Raw genomic sequence first — 25,609 nt, 5'->3', positions numbered from 1 at the left:
CAGTTTTTTTTTATCCGAGGAAAGTTTTGCTTTGGAAAATAATACAGTTCAAAACGTTTTCTCAAGTTACATGAAACAAACCCTAGAAGTTCCTGCTGCTCAAATAGCAACCTGTTTTGATTATTATGAAAATATGGAATGTGCACGATCGTCCCTCCGGTCTCTCCGATAGTTTTTGAGCCCGAACCGGTCGGGCGATTAAACCTTGCGCATCGTGAGCGATGGCATCGTCACCTCGAGGGAGAAAGCGGCGCGCTATCAGTCAGGATGTGTCCCAGTGGCATACTGCCGGCCGCTGGTCAGGGGTCATCAGTGGGAGTAGCAGTGCCGGCAGTGCCGTGTGGGACGCCGCGGCCCCGGCTAGCTGGCTAGCTCCCGGAGTGCTTCGCTACGCTGCCGCTACGCTGGCCGCTGCGCCGGCCGCTGCGCCGGCCGCTGCGCTAGCGAGCGTGCGTGTCCCGCCACATGTTATTTGCGTAGGGGACTATTAGGCGGAAGTGCCAAAGTGCGCGAGGTAAACGCGCCCCGCGGCTCGAGGAGGGGCCCAGGGAGGGGCCGCTGCGTGGATGACACGGGATGTGGGTCGCTGGCCGCGCGGCCAGTGCATGCAACCCGTTTTTGTGTTTGGAATGTCTGCCGGTTCTTTTCGGGACGGCCACTTGCACTACATTTGCCCCGCGCGCGGCGCGCCGCCGGCCCGCCCAGCTTTGACCCACTATGTACACGGCAGCAGCGCTGGGATGAAAGTGCAACCCGCGCTTCCACATGTGGCTCTTCCTCCTGTGACCCAGCGAGAAGGGGAGCGGGACAAGGCCTTGCAAGGGGGACATGGGCCGCGTTTCCCACGCCGATTGCAAATCGGAACCGTTTCCCCCGATTGAGTCGATCTCTCGGGACTCACGATCAGTGCAGCGGGTCGCCCCGATGCACTGCAGTGCCTTGGCAATGCCTTGGCAGTGCCTGCACCGCGATGCCGCCGGCCCGCCCCGAGGCGATTCGTATCACCGCCCGTTTTGGGCGGGCCGCGCTCAAAACTACTGTATTTGGAAGAGGCGGCCGATTCGATGTTCCTAATTTTGTTTCTCGGTCTGCCGCCTCAATGGGCTGATAATGAATTGTGATAAATTTACCGGAGTCAGTGGACGTCTGGCCCCCTGATTGGAAACTAATTTTGAAGCCATGATCGGATCGCGTGACCCAACAGTTAATAAGATAAAAACATGAACTTTTACATTTAACCGTGACTATCTTTCAATTGCGTCAATTTTTAGCACTTTTCAAAACATCTACAATTTCTAAACTTTCGGGCTAAAATAAGTCTCTACGTCTTAACCATGTTCTGGCACTGATGGTAGATAACTTGATATTTTCCAACGTTTCATTTCTTTTGAAAATACTCGGCAGCGGTTTTGCAGGCCTTTTTTCTCAGCGTGTGCACTTTCGCGTGCCCTTCGTGCGATGTAGGGCGGCTGCTGCGACCCCCGAGCCACGCGGGATAGGTCAGCGACGAAGGGAGAGAGACACTGAATGAACCTCTCGACGCTGCTATGCGTAAGGGGGAAGGGAGGAGGAACAAAGCCTCGCGGAGACCTGTACGCGCGGCCGCACCAGAGTGGCCGCACCGGAATGGCCGCACCGGAGTGGCCGCACCGGAGTGGCCGCACCGGAGTGCCTGCCGGTGGCCACACTCTGGAGTTAGTGGCTGCGGAAAATCGGGGCTGCGGCTGTTATGGCCTGCATCTGGTGCGGCTACAGTGCAAGTGCAGGCCTCACCGCGAAGCCGCCAAGTAAGGATGGCCGGCTGCATCCTTATCCCAAGATAATTAACTCATTTCCAGAAGCCCCTTTTCCGGGCCAAGTCCTGAACGCGTCGGCTGCCTTGTGTGTGCACCGTGTGTGCACTGTGTGTGCACTGTGCAGGTACGCAAAGCACGTGTTGCATTCTTTCTCTCGTTGCTAGTGGCGCCGCGGCGCTACCGTTATTCACACGCGTCGTGAAGGTTACCGCTTCCACGGCGCGGCGACGAGGCGAAGCGAAGCGCCACGGCGGAGCCAGGCGGAGCCGAACGAGGCAAAGGTGGCGTGTTTTTGTCCGGAACCTGCGCCCTAGCGGTCAGCACGTTACGTCTTTTAATTTTTATTTTTTATTGCAAAAATAATTTTGGCAGCCGGGTGCTTGCTTTGGTTGAGAATAATTGGTTAACAGGTGTGAATTCCTCTTTATAGTCAATCAACTTCTATCATCGCTACTACAATGCACTCGTGTCTTTTCGGTCGCCGCCCGCTCTCTCCTCATACCTTACTCTACCGAAGTCTCAAACATTGCACAAAAACTCTTTCCATTGCTTTTTTTTCGTTTAACATGAATGGCGGTTGACGAGTATAGTCTTGGCCAAATTCAACTTTTCTCTCTCCCGCTTCCCCATACTTGGAGCGGCCGACGAAAAACCCAATCAATGCTGTGTCGGAAGGAAGAGGCTGGCGGTGCGGGGCGGCGCGGGCGGTGCCGCGTGGAGGCCGCGGTGCTGGCGGTGGCGGCAGTGCCACTTACGCCGCGATTACGGAGGGCTCCGCTGGCTCTGCTACATCCTCGTGCTGGGAGCGTGCTCGACTCGATCGTGTGAACGCGCCGCGACGAGGCATCGCCCAACATCGCCACAACATCGCCACAACGTCGACATCGCCTAGCCTGCACCGCGGTGTTATGTACTTTCCGTCCATATCGCCCCCTCCCCCCGCCGCTCCCCTGCGCGGTATAGCGAACAGTCTTTTGTCTCTCGTTTCGTCGTCTTTTTACTGTCTTCTATACGGAATTTTATCGCGGGCTTAATCTTTTTGTGTCCTCTCTGTCTTTGGCTCGCGTCGATGAGGTGGCGCGGCGCGAGCGAAGCGCGCCCGAAGCGCGCAACGTGAACCGATACCATTTCTCAAATGTAGTCCCGCTCGCAGAGGCGTTCTCTTTCAATTTATTTTGCGATAGGATCGCGCGGCGGCGCGGCGCGCGGTCCGGCCATCTATAAAGGGACTCTGTTTCTCAAAAAAGCCGCCTATGCAAAGAATGTATGCGACTGGAAAAAAAATATAAATAATAAAACAAAACGGAAGTGGCGGGCGTAAGTGCAGTAGTATCGCGGCGATCTGTTTCTGTTTTAGCGCGGAATGGCGTGCCTGCCTGGCGGTGCCTGCACGACACCGTATTACGGGCATTGTGTGTGTGTGTGATCCCTGCTGCAGCCCGCTGCCGTGCGCTGAATAGAAATTCATTTCCAGATAAGAAAATGAGAGGCTCTGCGGCCGTCATCATGTGCGTGGCGGCGGGGCGTGGCCATCGGCGTGGCCAGCCCGCCAGGGCCTGCCCGCCACCGCCCTGCCACGGCCCTGCCACCGTGCATGACGAGGAGAAGAATCCTTCCCAGGGCTGCGCTGCTCCGCGACGCCCGGGGGCCGTTCCCCCTCTTGTGTCGTCCTTCACTAGATTTGCATCGCCTGGGCCGACGGGCCGGCGGGCCGGCGGACCCCGAAAGCGGCCGCGCTTTCATTAGTCGCCACTTTTTGTGCCGCTGCATTACCGCCATGATGACTGCCGCCTCCTCCTGCCAGTGGAGTGGACGTCCTTCGCGGCGCGTCATGAAATATTATCGTCTTTTCGCGTAATTGTTTGCTTTTTGTTCGCCTGTGTGCTCGGCGGCCCGGACACGTGTGCAGTTGTTGCTGCACCTGATAATGCTACGTTGCGGGGGATCGAGGCGTGAAAAGCCCGCGTCCACGTGTTCCGGCGTGTACCGTACCGGGCAGCGGGCACGGACAGGTGAGCTGGCCAGGGCCCGGCCGGCCGGCCTGCTCACACCTCCCCGCCGCGCCCCGCCGCGCCCCGCCACGCCCCGCCCCGCCACGCCCCGCCCCGCCACGCCCCGCCACGCCCCGCCACGCTCGAGTGCCGAGGGTCCAAGGGGCCCAAAGCCAGCCGAGCGGCGTCGAGGAGTCCAAGACCGTGGCCAAGCACAGGGCAGCCGCCACTCTGCCGCGCACACTGCGCACACCTCGCCGTTGCATCACGGTTGTTTTATTTCCCTGCTGGAAGCCGAGCCCCTTCGTGTAATACGTTGTATAATTTCGGTCGAACCTGCAGCTGCACTGCCGGCCGCCCGGCCAATGTTTGCACACACCGCCCGCCGAATGCCGCGTGAGTGTCCGAGGGTTCGAACCCCCGTCGAGCGCGATGTAGTCCTGGCAGCTTTTTGTTCCATTCTTTTTTTTTTGGAGCTTTCTGCTGTGGCCAAGATGGTTGCATGATGCACGGGGCTGCCGCCGGCCGGCCAGCGTGCACGCGCAGAGCGCTGCAGTCGTTGAACTTCTCGCAGCTCGCGCCAAGGCTGTACGGGCCCCGCGTCTATCATCGACGCGATAAACAATGCCACCTGTCGCGGTCCGCTGGCGCTGCAGGTCGGGCCGGCCCGCGCAGGTGTGTGCGCATTGTCCGTGTATTTTCGGCGTTGACAGTGTATGCCGGCTGTCGCACAACAAGCAGCTCCTCATACGCTTTGGAGTCACTCTCCGCTCGCGCTGCCCCTCGCCGGTGAATGGCACACACTCGTGTGTGTGTGTGTGTGTGTGTGGTAGCGCGTGTAGTCACCAAGTCACCGTGGGAGTCGGTACACCTCGCCCATTGTGGCCTGGAATCCCTGTTTGCGCACACGCGGCTTGTCCGGCCGGGGCGGGGCCTCACGGCCGCAGGGCCGCGGGGCGGGCAAGGGCCGGCTGGCGCTGCAGTGCGTTTTGCATGCGTTTTACCGATCGCGGTGTGTAATTGGATCTAATCTGGAACTATCTGCTGGAAATTCCTAGCCCCTTATTTCTTTGCGCCCCTGTTCTCTTTTTTTCGGTCTTTTTCTTTTGTTTCCGCTGCTGCTTCTCTTGTAAGCTCGCACCGTCCGGCGAGGGACGACGACAAAAAGGAAAGGGGAGTAAAAAGGCGTAATGCAACCGCATGGTTGAATTCTTCAGTAGTGCTGCTACTGTTTCCACGAGTCGGTGACTGAACTGGCTGTTTCATTAGGGATCCAGGTGGGCTTAACGTTGGATTCTATAAAAAACGACGAAAAAGTAGCACAATTAACAAAATTTAGTCCATTTCTAGCTTTTGAAATTTTCCTTGAAGTTCATAGCGAGCTCGGTACGCGCTTGACTGGGTCCGGGGGACAAACCGCGTCCACTTTTGAAGTTGCTCGGTACACATTGGGACATTGCCAAGTTGCTGGGACATTAGGACAGCACAGCCACATCTGTCATAAATTGTCTTGTAACAAATAAAACAAATAAAAAGTTTTATCGTGTGCGTGGTTCTTACAGTTAGAATTTAGGATTTAGGGGCTTTCTAGAAAGTATCAGAGACAATAACACAAAAGACAGAACTTCTCCATTTTGAGCAGCGTGTTCTTCTGAATGGTTCTATTCATGCGAGTGCTCGCAAGATTCAGCAGAAAGTTTTCCGCGGCGGATTTTGAATGCTAGGCAGCTGAGGCACATTGGGACAGATGTAGACTCTGGGGAAAATTTCTCCACCGGCTGAAAACGCTACAGGATGAAGGGCCATACATGAAAGCACAATGTAAGCAAACCCTGGCCGTTCCAGCATGCTACCCAAGCCTATCCCTAAAGTACTCAAGGGAAAAATCCGTCTCAATGTGCCCCACCTCGTGGAGATCCGATCTGCAGTTATTTATTTGTGCATCCCGCCAATAGGTTGCTTTGCGTCTGTATGGTGATGTAACGGGCGGCGAGACAGACATTGCTCGCCTCACTGCTCGGCTGGCCTTGCAGCCCTATGGTTGGTTTGTTGCTGCAGCGTTGCCAAGGCAGAGCCAAGGCGAGAGAGGAATGGGATAGAATGAATTTCCCTGTCGCCCCCGCCCACCCCGTCCCCCCTCCGACTCCAACTCCTCCTCCGACGTCGACGACGACAGTGCGGACGGCTCGCCGAGAGAGAGGCTTAAAAGTGTTATTGAGCGTCGCATCGATGATCCATCGCGGCGTCGTCGTCCTCCTCGGCGTCGTGGTCGTTTTGCCCGCCAGGCCGCGCCACGCCACGCCGCGACGCCCGCATTAGTTCGCGCGGTGTGTGGCGCACCCACCTGCCGACCTGGACGCTGCCGTGCGACACACACGCAGACACACGCAGACACACACACACGCGTGCGCACTCACGCACAGTACCAAACTCTGCAAAGAGGACACTGTACAAGCCTTTCTCCTCCCAATCAATGATCCTCCGCAAAGCGGTCCCATCCGGTGGCTGGCTGGCTTGCGGGGGGCTTGAGGGGGGCCGGGGGCTCCGAGTGCACTGAACCTGAAGGTCGCTCATTGCCGCCTCGTCGTCGCCAGGCGGGCCGACGCAGGCCGACGCCGGCCCGACGCGCCGCGACGCCAACTGGTGCGAGTGGAGTAAAGCCCCTCCCCTCCCCGCGCGCCTATTGTCGCTGTGGGACGCTCCGCCGTCATGGGGCTGTGCAAGCATTATTTGCTGTCACACCGTAAATCCCCTCCGACGTTGTCTTTCCGCGCAGGGAAAATTCTATTCGTTGTACAAATTCGAATGCTTTTACGGAATTTCCTTTCTTTTGAGAAGCGTTTCCCACTCCCCGCGCCCGTTACCGTAACGCAATTTCAATATGGATTATCGAAGGCCGCGCGCCGCCCGGCCTGCAGCTTGGGCCGGCAGCCTGGCGCATGCAGGCGACCGTAACGGTTGTGCGGGGGGTATTTAAATTGAAAATGAACTGTGTCGCCTCGTTACGTTACCGGGGCACTGATCATTCCGATCGTTCTCATCCACTCCCACGCCTCGCGGATCATTTTGATGCCATTTCATAAATCACCCGGGGTAAACTGTCGCGTTTCCGTGAGCCGTTACGGCGAAAGTCGCTGTCGCCTGGGAGCGCTGGGGAAAGGGGGGAGGGGGGGTCATTGCCGATGTGACCCGTGTCAGTGTCGTGGCGCCTGCCTTCGTTCGCTCGCCACCATCGTTATTTGCAATTTTCGGCAGCCCAGGTCGAATCTCTGGCCGCCCTCCCGCCCGCCCCCACCCCGCGCCTCCCTCGCCCCCCGGCCCGCAGAGACTTGGGCCAGAGGCGTTCTTCGGCGATGCGCGGTTAGGTGCGGCGCTGTCCGGACGTACTTGCGCCGCGGTGCGCCTCCCCGCCGCCGCGCCGCCGCGCCACGGTCACTGGTGTGAGACCAAGCTTGCGGCCCTCTCCTTACCGTTAATAGAAAACGGAAGCGCTTTGGCATCCATGTGGCTTATCCGACGCCAAAAACACCATGTGCACACCACAAGTTTTGACCGTTTCAATCAATTTTTTAAAAGTTTAAATTTGAATAGCAATGATGCTAAAATCATGAAAAAAAAAATCAACGTTTTAAATGAAATTTAAGGAAACTGACAACAAAACACAACAAACACTGTGGAATAAACGGTGCTGTTAAGTAAAGTCCCAAAAGGCATGCAAAGCAATTTCAAACTTTCAAAATTTCCAAAACTTATATTGGTAAACTGTAAATTACGAGTTGTTTCGGTGATGTGCACTTTGTACCAATGAAGCACCACAGTGGACGGGGCAGGGATGTGTGCTTTTTTTCTCTCGGCCCTTAGTACTTCTAGGACGCGAGGAGGCGCTCGGCCTGGCATGCCCTGCCACAAAGAGGTGCCTGACCTTGGCCTAGAGCTATATCCTTAAGAGTTCGATGCCCTGTTTTTTATTTTCCTCGCGACGGGTCCTCCCCCGTGGCGCAGTGTGAGTGCACTTGTGATCCAGCTCGTAAAAGTTGTTGATCGCCTAGCGGCAGGCTGGGCTGCTTGCTGGGCTGGCTGGCAGCAGCCTAGCGGTGCCCATTCCCCCAAAGCACCCTGCCGCCGCTGGAATTAATTCACCTTCCGTTAATTTGTCCGCATCCCCAACTGGTTTGCGTCTGTACGTCTGTGGGACGCCGCGAGTAGACGCCGCGAGAGACGCGCGTATCGCATTTATTGTCGGAACGAATCAATAAAGTAATCGGCCGCGAGTTATGTGTATCGGAGCGCGCCGTGGGCACTTGTACAGTTACCGCACTGTTTCCATCTTTTTATTGAAATTCTCCCCGCGCGATGGGCGGAAGGGGCATCGTCCGGCCGACCGTCCGGCCGACCGTCCGGCCGTCCGTCGGCGTGCTCACCCGGGGGCGGTCATTCTCCCAACGGGATGGTGATTTAGGATGGTCCCCGACCGCATGTATAAAGCCCAAACCACAAACGCACGCGGCGCGCGCTGCCTCTAAACTCATTTAAAGGAGACTACCGCGACCGCCGCGCCGCAGAGCCCTCGGAATGCCGGCAAGAGAACCGCCGAAATGGCGCCGCAGTGGGCAGCAGCTTCCGCCGGGTTTTGGCACTCCCTGGGCAAGCCGAGGCTGGCAGGTGGATTACGGTTTACGATTGTGCCGGGGGCGGCGGGGTGGCGGGGCGGGGCGGGCACTGCTTATCATACTGGAGCACACGCGTTACTCGGCTGCTGCATGGATTAGCAGAGGCAGCGCAGCGCGTTTCGGTTGGAAGCGAGCGGCTCGGAGCATCGGAGATCGAACGCAGATGGAGCGGCCGTCGTGTGTTCCTTAGCGGTCTGGTTTCGAGCCGCGCTGCGCTGCGCTACGCCGCTGCCGGCCGTCCGTCCGTCCGCACGCAATCCAGTGGCGGCGGCGCACCTCTCACGCATTTTTGCTCGTCTCGCAGTAAAGCGTCCCTACCCTGCCAAACGTCCGTTCCTTTCTCCTGCCCGCTTTCGGGCGCTCCAAACAAAAGCGAACTGCTTCCGCGGGGATGACGGCCGCTCTTTTTTTGCCCGGCGACATGTTTACGGAGGAACGGGTTGGACGCGTTCCCCGGCGTGCGTTCCGCGTTTGCGGGCAGCGCGTTGGCGGAGCCGCGCCGCCACGACCGGCCGGGTCCCGGTTGGGTGCCGTGCCACTGCCGTGGTCCTCGCTGCTGGACGAGGTCAAGGTCTTGGAGTCGCAGCCCGGGAGCAGTGCAACACGCTGTGCTCGCAGACGGACGGCCCACAACACGAGCAACATGATCCGCGCAGACGCGGGGGGTGTTTAGCCGCCGCCGGCGGAGTCATGGCGGAGTCTAGCGCGGCCGAGACCTGACCTGCCTCAACGTGCCCGGTCAGGTCGTGCCTCTGTGTGTGTGAGTGTGCGAGCGCGCGCGCGCGTGTGTGTGTGTGTGTGTGTGTGTGTGTGTGTGTGTGTGTTGGAGTTGGCAGGTTCCGAACGGCAGCCGTCTCGCCTACTCCGGTACTAGTTGGACGCGTCGGTTTACTTTTAGACCTAGATTGAAAGGGGCAGTGCGCTTCGCCGCTTCGCCGCTCGGCCTGCTCGGAGCGCGTTGCCAGCGCTGCAGCGGTGCAGCGGAAGTGGTTCGACCTGCTTATGCGGCTCTATCGCCGAATTATTTATTCAGCCCGGATGTTCCGTGCGCGTTGCGCCTCGCGTTGTGCGCTCCGAAGCCATTGCCTCCCGAGGCACGCGGCGACGGAAAAAATGGTCTTTGTGCGGCACGCCCGGCACGGCCAGTGACCGCCTCACCGCCATCCTTCGACCCGACCTAGCGTGTGTGCTGGGACATTTTTTGTCCCGACCTAGGGCTTGGGCACGCTTGATTTATTTGTACAGTACTCACCGGGGTAGGTGTCGGCGTTGGAGCTGAACAGGACGCAGAGGCCCGTCTCGTAGTTGACGGCCTGGCACGAGTCGTTGCCCTGGCAGGCCTCGAGGCAGTCGGTCAGCATGAGGGTGCCCGGCAGCGAGTCCAGGAGGTCGTTGGGCGCCGAGAACACGTAGCCCGTGATGAGCTCGAAGCCGATATTGTCCGGGTCACAGTCGCCGTCGGGCGCGGACAGCCCTGACGGGGGCTCCTCGCCGGCCGACGGCCCGGCCGAGGTCGGCGCCGAGGGCCCGGTCGACGCGGAGGCTGCGGGTGCGGGCGCCGCCGTGGTGGCCGCGGCCGGCGCCGACGCGGCCGTGGAGGTCGGAGTGGCCGACTCCTGGCGCCCCTTGGTCCGCATGGGGTCGGTGGCGCCCTGTGCGCCGGCGACCACCAGCAGGAGCACCGCGACGGTGGAGAAGCGCACAGCCATGGTCGCGAACACCTGCGCGGAAAGTCACTCACTCACACACTGGCACTGCACACGCGACGGTCCGCTACGCAAGATAGGACGCACTCGCACTCCTCAGTCCTTCAGACCGACCGTCCGTACGGCTTGGACTCGACTGACTGGTTGCGAGCCGGGCGGCAGCCGGGCGGCCAGGGCCCCCTTCAGGCCGCGGAGCCCCCGGAACCCCTCCGGAGCCCCCACCACCTGTCTCGATGCCGGCCAGGCTGCGGCCGCGCTGCGGCCGGGCCGAGGGCCGGGCCCCCTCTTTCTCCCCCTTGAAGCCTTGGCCGTGGCCGCGGTGGCCGTGGCCGTGGCGGCAGTGGCGGCGCCGACGCGGTAGATGGATGGACGCCGCGGCTCGGCGTTGTGCAATGTTTTGGAGGGCCGATAGTCTTAATGACTTGTCGCGCAGGAATGCTGCACTCGGCCGAGCTCGCCCCTTTTGCGAGTGGCGTGAGCGCGGCGGGAGCGCTACCTGCTGCCTGCGGCCTGCGGGCGTGGGTGGATCCGGGCGGGCCCTCGGTGGATCCTCGCTGGGGCCGAGGGATCGGCAGCCCGCCGCCGGTTTAGCATTATCTCTGTTCGTGATTGCCGCAACAACGTTTCCACGAATTCCAGATTCTCTAAAAAGGGAAGAAAAAATAATCTGGAGAGTGATGGGAGCTGAGTAGTTCGCTACCATTACGTGGGACACCGTCTCGGCACCGCGATGGCGCGCCACCGCGACGCCGCGGCGATCGCTAATGCTCGGCGAGGCGGCGGTGGCCAGGCCGGTGGCCAGGCCGGGCCGCCACACTGTGCGCCCGCCGCGACATGCGAGACTGTACCGAGACTGGCGATAATTGGAACGCGTTTGGGGGGCCGGGGGGCCGCAGCCGCGCGCAGCAGCCGTCGTCGTGGTCTGCTAGCGTTTATATCAAAATCTGCGGCTGGAACGGACGGCGCAGAATAATATTACCGCAGAGTGGCAGGCGTTACGTTGGCAGCTTTTCGTCCTTATTATTTTGTTTCTTTTCGGTGGTTTCGCCCCTTTCCCCCGGGGCTCGGCCGGTGGCTGGGGGCGGCTCTCGGGGCGGCCTCACCCCGAGGTGGTGTTAATTATGTGCCCGCTATCGGTTTGGTGCCGGCGGGGCGGCGGGCTGGACCGCTGGCCGGCCGGGCTGGACCCACTGGCCGGCCGGGCTGCCCGGTGTCCATTTCATCCGAATGTCCAATAAAGCAGGTGTATTATTGCCCCGCCGGGCGCGCGGGGCGCGCGCACCCATGTGTGTGACCGTGTGCGTGTGTGTCCGGTGCACGTGTGTGCGGCGGTGTGTGCCTGTGTGTGTGTGAGGCATTGACCCCTCCGAGGTGTATTTACCGGTTCCTTACTCGGCGAGGGCATATCATCATACGGCGGTGGCATTGTGGTCTGCACTTGCAGCAGGTTGTAGACCCGGCATTTTTCGCCCAGGCTAATTAATTCCCTTTTGGTTTCGTGAAAGGGGTTCGGCGTTTTTGTCCGCCGTCGATAAGCGGTGTAGCGGTATGGCGTAGGACGGGGCCGGGTCAACGGGGAAAGGCAGCGAGGTTGTTTTTCTCCCGGACTTTTGTCTTTACGTGGACCGAGGCATGGGGCAGCTCCGAAGAGATTGAACGAAAAAGTGGTCGGTTCCGGGTTGGGCCCCTAGCCAACAGCAGCCCTGTTCATTATTTCAAAGTAGTCCTTCCTCACTTTCCTCCTGACCCCGTGGCCGCGGTGCCGCGGTGCACGGTGCCGAGATGCGCCGCGTTTTCTTGCGCACTTCGCCTGTTTTTCCGCGTCGCGCGGGGTGTGATGTGCAAGTGGCCTTTCGCTTGCCGCCGCTCCTACACGGCACTGTGCAGCACCGCGGCAGTGTGGCGGGTCGGGCTGCCGACCAAGTGCACAGCCAAGGTGGTTTGTAATTCAGCTCTTTTTTTTCGCTGGAACCGTTTTTGTTCCCGTGTTGGCACACGAGTGTGACAGTGAGTGCGAGTGCCACGCTACTGTCCTGCTTGGGCCTCGTTTTGTGACCTGCGCTGCCCGGCCCGTCCCGTTACGTTGACGAGCGCCGTGCGTAGTAATCGCGTTTCTCCGGCGATTAATCGAAATGCCACGCCGCCGCGCCACGCACTCGCGGCACTCGCAGCCCGATATTTGATGGCCGCCTGCCGCCCCGCCCCGCCCCGCCCGGCCGCTGGACCTGCGCGTTATCGCGGTGCGGCCGGTGCCGCCGCGGTGCCCTTTGTCGCGTCTCGCTCGCGTCGTATCGCCGCGGCCGCGGATGCGTGTGTTGGTGGCGAAGAAGTTGTTTCCGCTCGGGATCCCAATTGGCCTCGTTTTTTCGCATAAAAGGGGAACTGCTTGCATGCTGCCGTGTGCCGTCCGCGCGCGGCCCTGCACTGTGTGTGTGTGTGTAGTATGCGTCGTGTGTGCGTTTGTGTGTGCGCGCGCGCCCCGTTTGTTGCCATCGCTGTTGCCATCGCCGTTGCTGGCGATACTAATTTGGATTTGTTTTTGTATTAATTTTTCCCACTCTTGCACACCCGGTGGGATCGGCGGCCGGCTCCGTTCGTCGCCAGTTTGGAATTTATGTTTGTTTTCCACTGCTAATTAGAAGTGGCTCTTTTCGGTTCGTTGCAAGGTGCCGGGCCACCGGGCCCTGGCGCCGTCCGGGGCGCGATCGCCGCCGATGGGCGGAATAATTGGATTATGACTAATCCTCATCTTTAGAACACGTTCGTCTCTGGTCGCGTGTTCTTTTTTGGACTTGTTCTCACTGTTGCTCCCTCCACCTGGCCCGGTGTCTGATTTGGCATGGGAATGTGGGAGATCGTGTCGGACAAGCCTGGCGGACAAGCCCGGCGGACGGCGGCCGCGGATCGTACATTAATTTGGCACTAATGCCCGAGGAGCGGCGCGAGGGGCGCGGGGCGCGGGGGCTGGTCCCTCACAAACGCCCGGCGTGTCGCTCTCACCGAATAAAGTAACTGTCCCGTAGCGGTCCGCGCGGCTAATGGGCACCGGTCACTCATTATCGGCCGGATTGTTTATTAATCACCTCGAGTGCGCCGCCGCGCCGCCTCCTACGCCCTCGTTTCGGGCCGGGCCTTCGGTCCGTCGGGGCCTGGCCCGGCCCGGCCGCACATCCGTTTCGGATGTCGCACCTCTTAACTTTTGGACGTCGTTCGTCAGCCGAACGGTCCGGCCGGACCATTAGGCTTGCGTGGGAGAGGAAGGGGTGAGTGTGTGTGTTTCCTCCCAGCGTGCGTACAGGTCTCCGACGCCGCGAATCTCGTGGACTGCAGGCCGGGACGGACAGGCGTGGATGGCTGGTCTCTACTCCTTGCCGACGGTCGAAAAGTGCTGCTCTCAACAGCACTGTTCTGAGCCTGTTCATCCCCACCGGGTCAGAAGACCGGGTCAGAAGACCGGGTCAGAAGACCGGGTCAGAAGACCGGGTCAGAAGACCGGGTCAGAAGACCGGGTCAGAAGACCGGTGGAGGCGGCCAAAATTCCAGACGCGTTTTGAGCTCCAGAACGTGTTACCCTTCCAATCGATTGCTCTCTCTCCGATTGGTGGAGTCACACTGTGTAGCGATTCTGGAGCTAAAAACGCGTCCAGAATTCTGGCTGCCTTGAGTCCGGAGCATCATGGCGCCCCCGGGTCGCGGCAGGCTGGTCAGTGAGTTGCAGGTTGCCGGCACCGAATAGATGCCAAGCGGTTTAGGGCTGCGCGCGCTGTGCCTGGCCCAAGGCCTGCCCACGCCGTGACTCTCCGGGGTGACGGCGAGTCGGGCAAAGCAAGCACAGCGCGGCCCGCACCTCGTTCCATTCAATTTGGCTGCTTTAATTGTGCGTTATTTACGCGCCGAGCCGCGGCCGCGGTGATGTAGTGCAAAGGCCCGCGCATGCTGCGGTCGCGCTTCGTGCAGAAAACGTCTCGTTTTGTTATTGCTTTGTTTACGACTAATGGCTATGTGCTTGCGCTTTCCGTGGCCGGCAGACCTGTATTTTCCGGATATATTGCATGTGTAACTATGCAGTCGATAACTGTGTGTGTGTGTGTGTGTGTGTGTGTGTGTGTGTGTCACCGGGCCGTCGTATATCAAAGGGCATCCTTTCCGGCTACGTTTCAATCTCGTGATGGTGCTGCCCGTTGTGCTGGCTGGAAACTAAATGAAACCTGCTTCCCGTGGCCCTGCTGCTGCCGCCGCGTGTCTCCGTATTGAAAAGGAAACTGAGATTGGCGTCCAGGAAGTCCTCTGCCCACTGCGCGAGGCAGCCTCCAGACTGCGGGTGGGAATGTAGGATTCTTGACGATAAAGAGAGAAGAGTCCAAAGTTGTCCTTTTTAAACAGGGAAAATGTTGAGACCCTTTAACTTGATGTGATACTTCTACTCAGCGTTCGCCAGCCCAGTCAGGGATCAAAGGAGAAAACAGCGCTCCACCATTCTTTTTTTTCTGTCCAAATAAGCTGTTTAACTGTGGCGCTGCGGCCAAGCGCAGGCTTGACGTTCTCCAACGCGATGGTACCGTTGGGCGTGGCGTGCCGGACGGTGCCGGGCTGCAGTTGCATGGGTTGCCTACCCGGCGCGTGCACCGCGTGCACCGCGTGGTGGCCCGCGGGCGTGTCCTACTCGGATTTGGGTTGCCTGCGTGCCGCGAGTGTCTGGGCGCCGCACTGTGGTTCCGCGCCTCGGAAAGTGCACTGGGAATGGTCCGGCACGGCGGCCTGCGCCTGCGCGGATGCCGGGGCGAACTGTACGTACCAAGCCGTCATGCAACGCAGGAGCCTCTCTTGACTTTGTGGGAAGAGCACCCTGCGGGGCGCGGCGAGGGCGCTACTTCCTTTTGCCAACACCCTGGCAACGCATTGACACAGCACCACAGCTGGCCCGAATTCCACGGGGTTATGGAATGAGTGAAATTTGCGCACGAAGGGAGGCTTGTACCGCGCTGCACGCTGCCTCTTGCACGGCGAGGCCCTGCAGAGGCCCTGCAGGCAGGCGGTCACGAAGGAGGTGCTTCCCGCTTTACTTAATGACCTGGCCGAGGTATTAATAGATAATTCGTGAACGCTTGTCGCCGCGGTGCTGTTGCGGGGCTTGTAGCGCCGGGCGACGCCGGGCGACCCGCGCCACCTTTGCCCCCGCCGTCCCGGCCCAGCCCGGCCCGGCCCGGCCGATGCCGCTATTACCGCCACCCCATATCATTACCATTATCGCAACAAAGCAACGGCAGCAAATTGCAAATGGTTTGGGGAATGAAATGGAAAGCGATTCCGTCCCAAAAGGCGCGCGTCGCACGCCCAGCCATATTTCGTAACCAGGTGCATTATTCGGATCCACTCTCGCTTTCCGATCGCCAAACCCCGACGACCCAGCGGACCCAGCCCCTCCCCCAGGCCACCGGGACTCCAGGCCGACCCGGGTCCAATTACGTCGTTTTGCCGGAGTGCCTGCTGTCACGCCCCTGCAAAACCCTGATCGCAAGGATGCGCGCGCGCGTGTGTGTGTGTGCGAGTGTTTACTCTAGCCGCTTCTTCTTTTTGGGGTTGCGCAGGTCAGATGGGGCCCTTACGGTGGAGGCGTGGCACCCTTACCTGTTTGATCGGCCGGCTGCCGGTGACCCTCCTCCCCTTTCTCTCGACGGAGTTGATTTACGGGTGATCCCCAGCGGCCCTGGCAGCCCATGGCAGCGGGCGGCGCACTTGGCACCGGGGCGACAACTCCCTGGGTGGCTCGGGGGATATACGCGGCGCCCCCGGTGGGGCGTGGCGGGGCGGGCGCGGCAGCGTCCAGCGCAAACGTACGAGGGGCCGTTCGGGCTGTCACCAGGGGTGGCGCTGCACGGCGCGGCGCGTGGATGTTTGCGAAATGATATTCGCTTCCGTCGGGCGGCAGTGCGCGCTGCCCGCCGCCGGGGCGGAGGCAGGCGACGCGGCGTGGGGCGTGTGTGAGCTGCGAGTTGCCTGCAGTCGTTCGTCCGGTCGTCTGCCCGACCTGCTGGGAAAGGTGAGAAATCACACTTTTCCGGCCCAATTCTCTCGCCTTTCGCGTGCCGGCCGCCACTGCAGTCGTCGCGCGCATCGCCAGCGACCCTTCCGGTGCACGGGAAAGAACAATGGCGCCGCGTGTGTATGTGTGAGTGTGCTTGTGTGTGGACCGACTGTACTGCGTGATGCCCCGGAAATGAAATAAATAGTACGCTTGAGTAATTGTTGTGACGTGCTGGGGAGGGAAGGGACTGTCCTGCGGCGCGGGGCAGCGCGGGGCAGGGTTCGGACCGTTCCCGTTCTGTGATCCGCTAAGTGCTCCGTCGCGAGGTGGCCGCGGGCCGCGTCCGGGGCGCATCGCCCAGGCGGGCCGGCGGGCGTCCGAAGCGAGGGGAGGCGAGGGCATCCTGTTTCGTGTTTTTCCGTTCTCGTGTGAATTTGTGATCCGCTCCGTCGGGATGCACTCGCTCTGACAAGGCCCCGGTTTGGCGTGCCGGCCGGGGTCAGGCCGCAAGGCCAGTCAGCCGGGCGGTCGGATTGACGCCCCGAAAGTGTGCTGCGTCTTTTGGCATGACAAGCGTTAATTATTGGAGGCAGCCGTCGGGCGAGCACGCCGCGTCAAGATGTTCGGACTGCATGGCACCCACGCCAGCCACGGCGGTCGCGTCCACCGCGGGTCCACCGAGGGGCACTTGTTGGAGATTAGGCCGGCCCGTTAGGAGCGTGGCCTGGGAGTTGGACGTCGTCGCCGCGTCGCCGCGACGCTTTTGCGACGCCTCGAGAGGGGCCCCGCCCCGCCCCGCCAGCCCGAGCCGAAAGGCATGGCGCTGCGTAACGCAGGCATCACGAGCGCTTTCCTTGAACGCGTGAAATCCTGCAGCTCTTGGACGCGGCGTTAACGGGCCCTGCAGAGCCCTGCAGGGCGCTGTTTTTCGTACAAAGTGTGTCACACTGGATGGAGCACTGTTGCTGCTCCCCCGCCAGCCCGTTCCCAGACACTGAGCCCGCCGTCCCGCCGCGTCCCGCCGTCCAGTCGGATTGATCCTCCCAGGATGCTTAGCCTTCCCTAATTGGACTGCATTTTGTTCTTGTTAGTGTGCATGTGTGGTCTTCTTCCTCGGTTGCGTCACTGTGCATACATTACCCGTGGCCAATTTTTGCTCCTTCTGCCTCTCGACGTTGTCTTTTACCGGAGCAATCCATTAGTTGCGCGAATTTGATGAATTCCATCCCTGTCTGGTGCTAGGAGACTTGCCCAACTATCCCCCTTAAAAAACGCTTGACAAGATTCTCCCCATTGATTAATGGACGCTGCGCTGCAGAGTTAAAGGTGTGTGCACCGGCTCGGCGGGGCAGGGTGCCAGCGCACTAGTCGCTGCCATGTGGTCAAGTTCACGACGTGTTCGACCTTGCAGCAGGACGTCTCGGATTCATTTTTTTTGTGCTCGATGGCGCTCGTGTACTCCCACGCGGCGAGCCCCTCGGCCAGCCCCTTTTCATGTTGAGTGACGTCTTCAATTCAAGAGCAACATCCCACTGGCAACGACAATCCCGATCATCGCGCACCCGTTGCCATTGCCATGATGGATAGGCTTCGGCCCGCATGGAGGTGGCCGTCCGGGGCCTGCGCATTGAAATCAGCCCGCCATTTGAATTTGGACTCTCAGGGAAGTACGACGTGGTTCCCGTGTGGCCGAGTCGAGTCCATGTGCCGCCTCATGACCTTCCCAATGCTGTCTGCGCGAGATTAATGCCCGAAGGAAGCGAGGGTGTGTTTTATTATTAAATTACCTTCGGTACACATCAATGGGCGTCCCGGTGCCTAATTTCCGCGTTTTGCATTATGCATGGCGTTGCCATGGCGACGTGATGTTTCTATCGTCCTCTTGTTGCTGCCCGGGGGCGTCTGCCTCGCCGACCCATCGGCCCTTTGTGGAAATGTGGAGTAGCCGCCCCGCTTGCCGCCTAATTTCGCGCTCTCGGCGACCGGTTGCCGGGACTGTGACCATTCCGAAACGCACTTTCCAGCACTAGGTGGGACGGGACAGCGGCTAGCGGTTTTGTTTCGCCAATATAGTTGGATGACTCACGAATTAGTGCGCGCTGTCCTACATGTCCTACGTGAGGTTGCATTTGTCGTGTCCGCGCCGCGCGGTCCGATCCCAGTCCCGGAACTGGGAAAATGGTTTTGCTGTCGACGACGTGCCCGCTGTCACTCTTGTCGAAGTACTGCGCCGGCGTTGTGTTCCACTTTTTTCTTGTTCCAATAAATGCCCGGTTTGATCCTGATAGTAAATGTCGGCAGATGCAAACGGGCCGGGGTCTTGAACTCAGCGGTCGTTGGCAAAGTCAATGGCCACACAGAAGCCGCGGACGAAACCCACGTGGAAAAACTCACTTTTAACATTCCTCGGTTTATCTTTATCGCGGGCGTGACGCACAATAAAAGTGTAATTGTGAATCCTTACCGGTCCTCATTACGAAACGCGTGGAAAAAACCAAAGGCTCGAGTGTTTTGGGTGACTCATTACAATTTCATCACGGCTTCACGGTGGTTTTGAGGGGAACTCGGGACATAAGGCATGCCGGTGGCACTGCAGGCTGCGTGTCAATGCCGTGCGGTAGTGAGGCCTTCGTCCTGTGCAGCCAAAAAGAAATATGTAATAACGCGCGCTGTCGCCGTCCCCGGAATCATCGTATTTGCGGACTGGACATAATAGTAGACTCGCATGGTCGCTCTTGATGAATTTTGCCGCCTCGCTGGCCATAACGGGTTGGCAGTGCAAGGCAAGCTTGAGCGGAGGGGAGAGAAAAAAATGCGGAGACTCGTAGGAGCACTTAAAAATTTGCTAGAGCTCTTAATGAGTTGGTTTAGTTAGTGTTCTCGATGATTATTTCTTTGCCCTGGGTCATGGCGGGCTGCATCATAAACATGAAGAATCAAACGAGAATGCGTATGCCTGATGCTCATTTGTCTGGCGAGTGTCCTTCACAACGAAAATGGCAGCTCCCCTCGCACTCGCACGCACCGGCCGCACGCAGCTCACTGCAGTATCGACTCGATTATATGCACAGTAGCTCGCCTGGCTCGTGTTGGCCAGACTGCCTGGCCCTTTGTTTGGCTCCGTCAGACGATCGTTTTGAATGGCGAGCTTGCGATGCAATTTAATTTAAAGCAAGTTTGCGACATTCCTCCTCCTAATTCCCGCTCGCTGGTTCGCGCTGCGCCGCTTCGCCGCTGCGCCTGCTTGTCGTGAGGGCGTGCCCAGATAGACACCTGATAAGGGCCGCGTCACGCGAGAGGCGGGGCTGTGTTATAACATTCGATTTGCAATTCGTCTGCGCATTCTCAAGCGTTTGGTAACATTTTTCCGCGTGTAGATGCGCGTCCAGCTGCCGACCGCTCCGTGCGTCAAGTAATGGTTTCAAAGAAGCGAGCGTAAAGCCGGATCATACACCAAGTCTCTATTTACCGGCCGTTTCTAATGCACATGTGCTATGCCGCCCTGCTGCCGCGCGCCTGTTTTAACGGCGTTTTTCCCGAAAGGAATCGTAAATTTAGCCGAAATTTTGACGCTCGCCGTATGGGAGAGCTGACGCCCAATACGGCGAGTGACGCTAGTGGTGCGGAGAATGGGTATTGTAGTGCAGCCACACAGGGCTCTGCCAGTCATTTGGACTTAAATACGGTCCGCTAGTCCCATTGATGATTACTCGCTTTGTAGCCCTGCCGCTGCGGGCAGCATCCCAAAAGACACCTGGTGGGCACGGCACATATAGTGCACTGACTGGCTGGTTGGCTCTGACGAGCTCGCATCAAAAGTGGCTTGATTTATTTAGTAAACACGGATAACAACGGTTTGTGGACGCTCCTTGTTGTTTCAGAAAGCTCCAGAGCTCAATTACGGTGCCGGGTTGACGTCATCCCTGGTCGAGAAATGGCCGCAAAACGGCCTTCCTTTCACAACGAAAATATCTCAATTTTGCCGCGGTCAATCTCCTTAATTGAATTCCCGCGCACGTGGACGTGACCCTCGTTGTGGCGACACACACACACGCGCGCGCGCACACACACACACACACACACACACACACACAATGGTGGAAATCATGTCTGACCCCTCCGCAATAATCCGCAAGGTATTCCGGTAAATGGATCCGATGGTGACGCGCGGCACGTAAGGCGTCCGTTTAGCACCTCTTGCAGCCTTTCGGTGTGCATGTCCCCGAGTCATTAATCGGCCAGCCGAGCGCTTTCCTCGAACTGCTAAATGGTTTCTTCACGTCGCCAGCGCGCTAGCGTGAGCACGGCCGGTGTGGAAGTGGCAGAATCGAGCGGGAAAATCGCCCCCGACTGGTTTCGCCCCATCCGCGATCCCATTGGGTCCATTCGGTCCATTGGGTCCATTCGGTCCATTCGGTGGCGATGACGAGGCGGCTGCCACCTCCCGGCCGCGCGGCGGTCGCGAGATTGGAAAAGAACAAAAGTCCCTTTGGATCGGTGTCGGCGAAGAATGGAGTAAGATAAACTCACTGTGCGCGGGCAATAAATACCGCGCAGGGCCGCCGCGGTGTAGACAAAAGGACAATTAATTTCAAATGGAGGCTCGGCGCGCTGCGGCGGGACGTTAGAATGTGGCGCGAGGGGCCCTGCGATGACAAAACGAACGGCTGTTGATTTCCCCCGATTGACCGTGTGGGACGAGAAAGTAAGTAGTGTATCTGCAGCGCGGCGCCAGCACGACGCTCGCTTTCAGCGCCATCACGACTTTTCGGGTGCACAATGCATCAGGGCATTCCAGGTCATAAGTGTTGTCACGGAGTATGAGGTGCGACACCGAGAAAGGCGCCGTGCTTTTTGCCACCTGCTCCGCGCGCTGCTCCGCGCCGGGCGCCTCGTTTCGGCACGTCGGTGGTTGTGAGGCGACGCGTGCCGTGGCCGCCGTGGCGGGACAGTGGCTGCGTGCCGTGCTGTCTCGGCTCTCTCACCCAGCCATAAAACGCCCCCGCGTTATACGGGCTCGCGCACGGTTTTTTCGGCGAGGCGACACGCCAAACTGGACTACTACTGTCGCGCTCGGGACTTGTTGGATAGCTGTTGTTTTTAGTTCTCTCACACACTGGCCTCGTTTTGAAGTATCACAAAGGTCACCATTAACGAGCTCCTCCTCTTTCACACCTATCTTGCTCATGCATCTTGTCGTCTTCCCGCCGCCCTTTTTCTGACGTGTTTCCTATGAACGTGTTTTTCACGCGATTCAGCCCACGACGACGGCTCAGCCTTTTTCAGCTCCACGATGCTTCATTGATAGCGAGGGGACGTTTTTGTGATAGGGCGAAAGGGCGGTGTGTGACCCGGGTCAGCACGACACGCCCGGGGAAAGTGAGCGATGTCAAATCAAGCAGCGCAGGCAGCAGCACAGGCAGCAGCCCAGGTGTGAGAGGCGCTTGACACAAGAAGGGCAGGGCCGGCAGGGCACGGAGACCGCAGGAGAAGATGCAGAGCGGCAGCTGTCCGTAAATGGGATTGGCTTGTGTTTCGGTGTCGTTGAGAGAAAGTCGGTGGATACTGCTGCAGCCACGAGGCTCTTTTGGCATTGATGATGCGTGGAGTGCCCGCGTTTTCACGCCCCGCCTGCACCCATCCCATTGAGAGGACGTTGTGCCCAACCAGAAGGAAAACTAGTGCCGCTCGCGATCTGGGGAGTCCGCACCACCGAGACCGCCGCGCGCTTCTGATCGCTACTGCGTGCTCCGTTAGACAAATTAGGGGGAGTTGACACGGCGTGGCCGCGAGACGGCGCTAGCGTCGCGTCACATTGCAAACTAACCGTCGCAGAGGTTTGCCATGTGCACCGCGTGGCCTAGTTCGTCAAGGGCGTGGTGTGAGGAATGTGCTCTGCTCTGTGTGTGTGTGTGTGTGTGTGTGTGTGTGTGTTTGCATAGGTGAACTTGCGTGCGAATAGGATGCGTGTTGCGCTAAGCCATCAGCTAGGGCTAATAATCCGTCTCAGAGGCGTGGGGTTCAATGTTTTCCATATCCGCGGTACAGTCGCCTGATCCTAGTATATAAGAAATTGACGGAAAAGGGGGATTCTTCTGTGTGGCCGGCAGGTCTGCCACCGTGTGGCCCGTTGCTTAGAGGACGACGCGCCGCGCCGCGCTGCACTCCGGAAGCTTCCCGTTGAAAAGCGTCCATGCCTACGGACTGTAATTTCCTCCTCTCTCTCTGGTCGCCTGACCGGCCGGACTGCATGGCGACTAGCTGCACACACACACACACACACACACACACACACACACACACACACACACCAGAGGCCTAATGCTGCCAATCGGAAATCCAACCACAGCAGCGGAACCGGCCTCGGCAGGAAGAGCACCGCCTGGAGACGCCGCGTATCGTGTTCCCAGTAGGTCGGTCCCTTCTTGGCGATCTTTGCTTTGATGAAATCAAGAGTATAAACAAATAGGCTGGAAAATATGTCGCAGGGAGAAAGCACAGCCGGTACGGCACAAAGTAACGTTGGCAGCGTTTTGATGTTTGGCCATGTCTGCACGGCACGGCGTCGCACGGCGTCGCGTCACCACGGGGCCGATGTGGAGGGAGATGCCGTACGTGTGCAATTGAAATCTCGGTGCTCGCATCGGAACGTGTCGCGCGGCTCGCGCAGTCCCGACCCTGCCCAACCCGTGTCAGTGCATGGACCGAGCGAGGCGCGGCGTGGCGTGGCGGGGCGCGCCTAGCTCACGCTAATAAACCATTTGTATGCAAAATGTAACCAAACCAAAGCGCTCGCTCGGTCCTCGGCACCGCGCGGCCGAGACGGGACGCGCTGCGCTGTGCTGCGCTGCGCCTCGGTCCCACAGGAATTGCAAACGAAACGAGGCGCGCTTTGCCACTTCTGCCTCGGCGGTGCCACGGCGCTGCCACGGCGCTGCCTCGCGCAGCCCCGGCCCGCCCGCGATGTATATAGCCTGTACGCCCTTGTAGCCCCGGGGCGTATTGCTGGCGGGATGAGTGAGTTTCCCTCGGACAAAGAGCCAAGCGCAGCGCGCACACATTTCGAGCAGTGCACGGAAGCATCCCCGGCAAGGCTCGGCTCCGCTCGGCCTGGCTCGGCCTGGCTCGGCCGGGCTCGGCCGGGCTCGGCGCTGAGGTGGCGCGGTGGACACCTTTGTTCGGCTCTATCTGGGATCTAGCATCGAGGGGAGCTCCTCCGGCCTAACGTCGTCGCGCAGCGTCTAGCGCGCCGTGCCGTCGTCGACGTCTCGACCGGGTCGTCGCGACGCCGCCGCTGCGCTCGGTGTCGCCGCTTCGGAGTAGCGAGCCGAGCCGAACCGAGCACGGCCCGGAGGTCATCCTGCACGCCCATGCTCTGGGCGGGGCGGGGCGTGCAGCGGGCCGCGCGAGGGCCGCGGCGTGCCTGCAGCGCTTGCAGCCACGACGCCCACACCACCGCCACGGCGCATACCGCACGGCAGCTGCGGCGGCTTCCTGGATCAGCGGCACCGCTGTCATCAATTTGCTGGGGAAGTTGTTGCTGAAGCGACATGACAAGGGCCGGGCAGCAAGCTGGGGCAGCAAGCTGGGGCAGGTCGGGCCTTGGAGGCTGCCAGGGCCAGGGTGGGGTGCCAACGGGGCGCACGCCGGCCACGATTTAGAGTGTGCTCGCAGATCGATAGCGGTCGGGGTGGAGGAGTCGGACAGTGGTGACATTGTGAGAGCGCTAGCTAAGAATCACTTTACGCCCTGCTTCTCCCCGCTGTGCACGTTGCTATTTTGGCATTGGTCCGGGTGGGCGCCGCATTTCGGGAACGATGATAACCCTTGTGCCGACATGCCGAATCGGAAACTGGCACTCTAGCCGGGTATTACGGCGGCAAGACTGAAACTAATCCGTCAGCGCTCACGAAAAAGCGCTAGAAAAGTACAGTGCCGGCGGTGGGAGTCGAACCGTGATCATATAGGAATCTGAGGGGAACGACCGTGTGCTTAATTAATTGAGTGAAAGAGTGCGTGCGGCGCGGACCGCGGCGCCTGGGGAATGCCACCCACAAACAGGTAGTGCTTTCAAGAGGCGAGTGCGGGACAGCTTTACTCTCGCTGTGGGTGGAGTGCCGGGTCCTGGCCCCGTCGGCGACAACGCCGCTGTGCTTGTGATGTGCCGCTCGAGAGGAAATAGAGGAAAAGGCCGCGGGTCATGGCCCCCACCCCCTCCAGGCCTCGAGCGAAACTACTGTCGATTCGCAGTACAATCAACCTCTAAGTAGGCAGCGCGCGCGAGACATGACGACACCTTCCTTTTTGCCAGTCTGGATGCGCCTTGTCACATAGCTGCTCGTCGAGGTGCCCGAGGCCCTCCTGGAGGACGTCCCAAACCAGTCGGACCGGAGCCAAAAGGGAATCCAATGATTTATGCCTGGTACGTGTCTGATCGGCCCAGCGCGGCCCAGCGCGGCCCGCAGATGTGCACTTACAGGAATCCCGGCCGAAGCCGCCCAAAACGGACTGATGTGCTTTTCGCGCCCGCCCGTCCGTCCGTCCATCCACCTGCTGGCCAGCTGGCCGGCGGCCGTGGTCGGGTCAGGAATTCGGTAGCAGCCACATGTGATGATGTGGGGGCACTGCCAAGGCACTGGCGAGGCACTGCCGAGGCGGCCTAGCCCCCCTCCCTAGCGGGAAGTTCATCGGCCGCGATGCCAAGTACCCGTGCGGTGAAGGGGAAGGGGAGAGGGGGGCATTGACGTGGTGTCACGAACTGTCCGAAACTGTACGAACCGGAGCTTAATAACGTGTTGCAGATGGACCTGCTTTGTTGGGCCTGAGCTGCAGCGACGTGGCGTAGAAGGCGCCTGCTGGTGCGCTTGTGCGCTTGGCTTTCCAGCTCGGCTCTCCCGCTCCTCCCTCTTGGATTTCCCGCTTGACCTGTGCGCTCGATTTTCCACTCGGATTTCCGGCACGGCATTCCCGCTTGGCTTTCCCGCTTGGCTTGCACGCTTGGCTCTCCCGGTCGGCTCTCGCGCTCGGCTCGCCCGCTGCCTCGCTCGAACGAACGCACGCCGCCGCACCCAGCCCGCACACGCGTCGCCCATTGAGCCGGCCCTGCTGCAGGCAGTGCAGGCAGAACGGGCGGAGCAGGACAGGCCCAACAGGTGGGACGCACACGCGATGTTCTAATTTCATCACGTAATTATTATGACTATCGCATTCCACGGACCGGGATGAGAATGCGGCGCGGTGTTCGCGGCCCGGGCTCGGTGTGCGCCCCGCGTTTGGGTCACCAGTCTGCGGCGAGTCTGCGACCCGACTCAGCCTCGGGCAGCTCTGGGACCAGCCTGGGTACCAGCCTCTGGGGCCAGCTTCTAGGACCAGCTTCTACGACCAGCCTCTGCGACCAGCCTCTGCGACCACCCTCTCTGGG

The 25,609-nt window shown here is 59.8% G+C and overlaps 2 protein-coding genes across 3 annotated transcripts in view; one reads left to right on the top strand and one right to left on the bottom strand.

Moving 5' to 3' along the window:
- Positions 1 to 10,166, bottom strand: part of LOC117651390 — a 55,917-nt gene extending 45,751 nt beyond the window's left edge. Inside the window, exon 1 of the mRNA XM_034395397.1 lies at positions 9,710 to 10,166. Within this exon, the coding sequence (XP_034251288.1) occupies positions 9,710 to 10,166 (457 nt within the window). The remainder of the gene's footprint in view (positions 1 to 9,709) is intronic.
- Positions 1 to 25,609, top strand: part of LOC117650261 (autophagy-related protein 16-1) — a 183,139-nt gene that overhangs the window by 62,972 nt on the left and 94,558 nt on the right. The window lies entirely within an intron of this gene.

Source organism: Thrips palmi, unplaced genomic scaffold (genome assembly GCF_012932325.1).
Source record: "Thrips palmi isolate BJ-2018 unplaced genomic scaffold, TpBJ-2018v1 HiC_scaffold_5, whole genome shotgun sequence".
NCBI lineage: Eukaryota > Metazoa > Arthropoda > Insecta > Thysanoptera > Thripidae > Thrips > Thrips palmi.
Note: the sequence above shows the minus strand (reverse complement) of the source record. Positions and strands in the feature narration are given on the sequence as shown.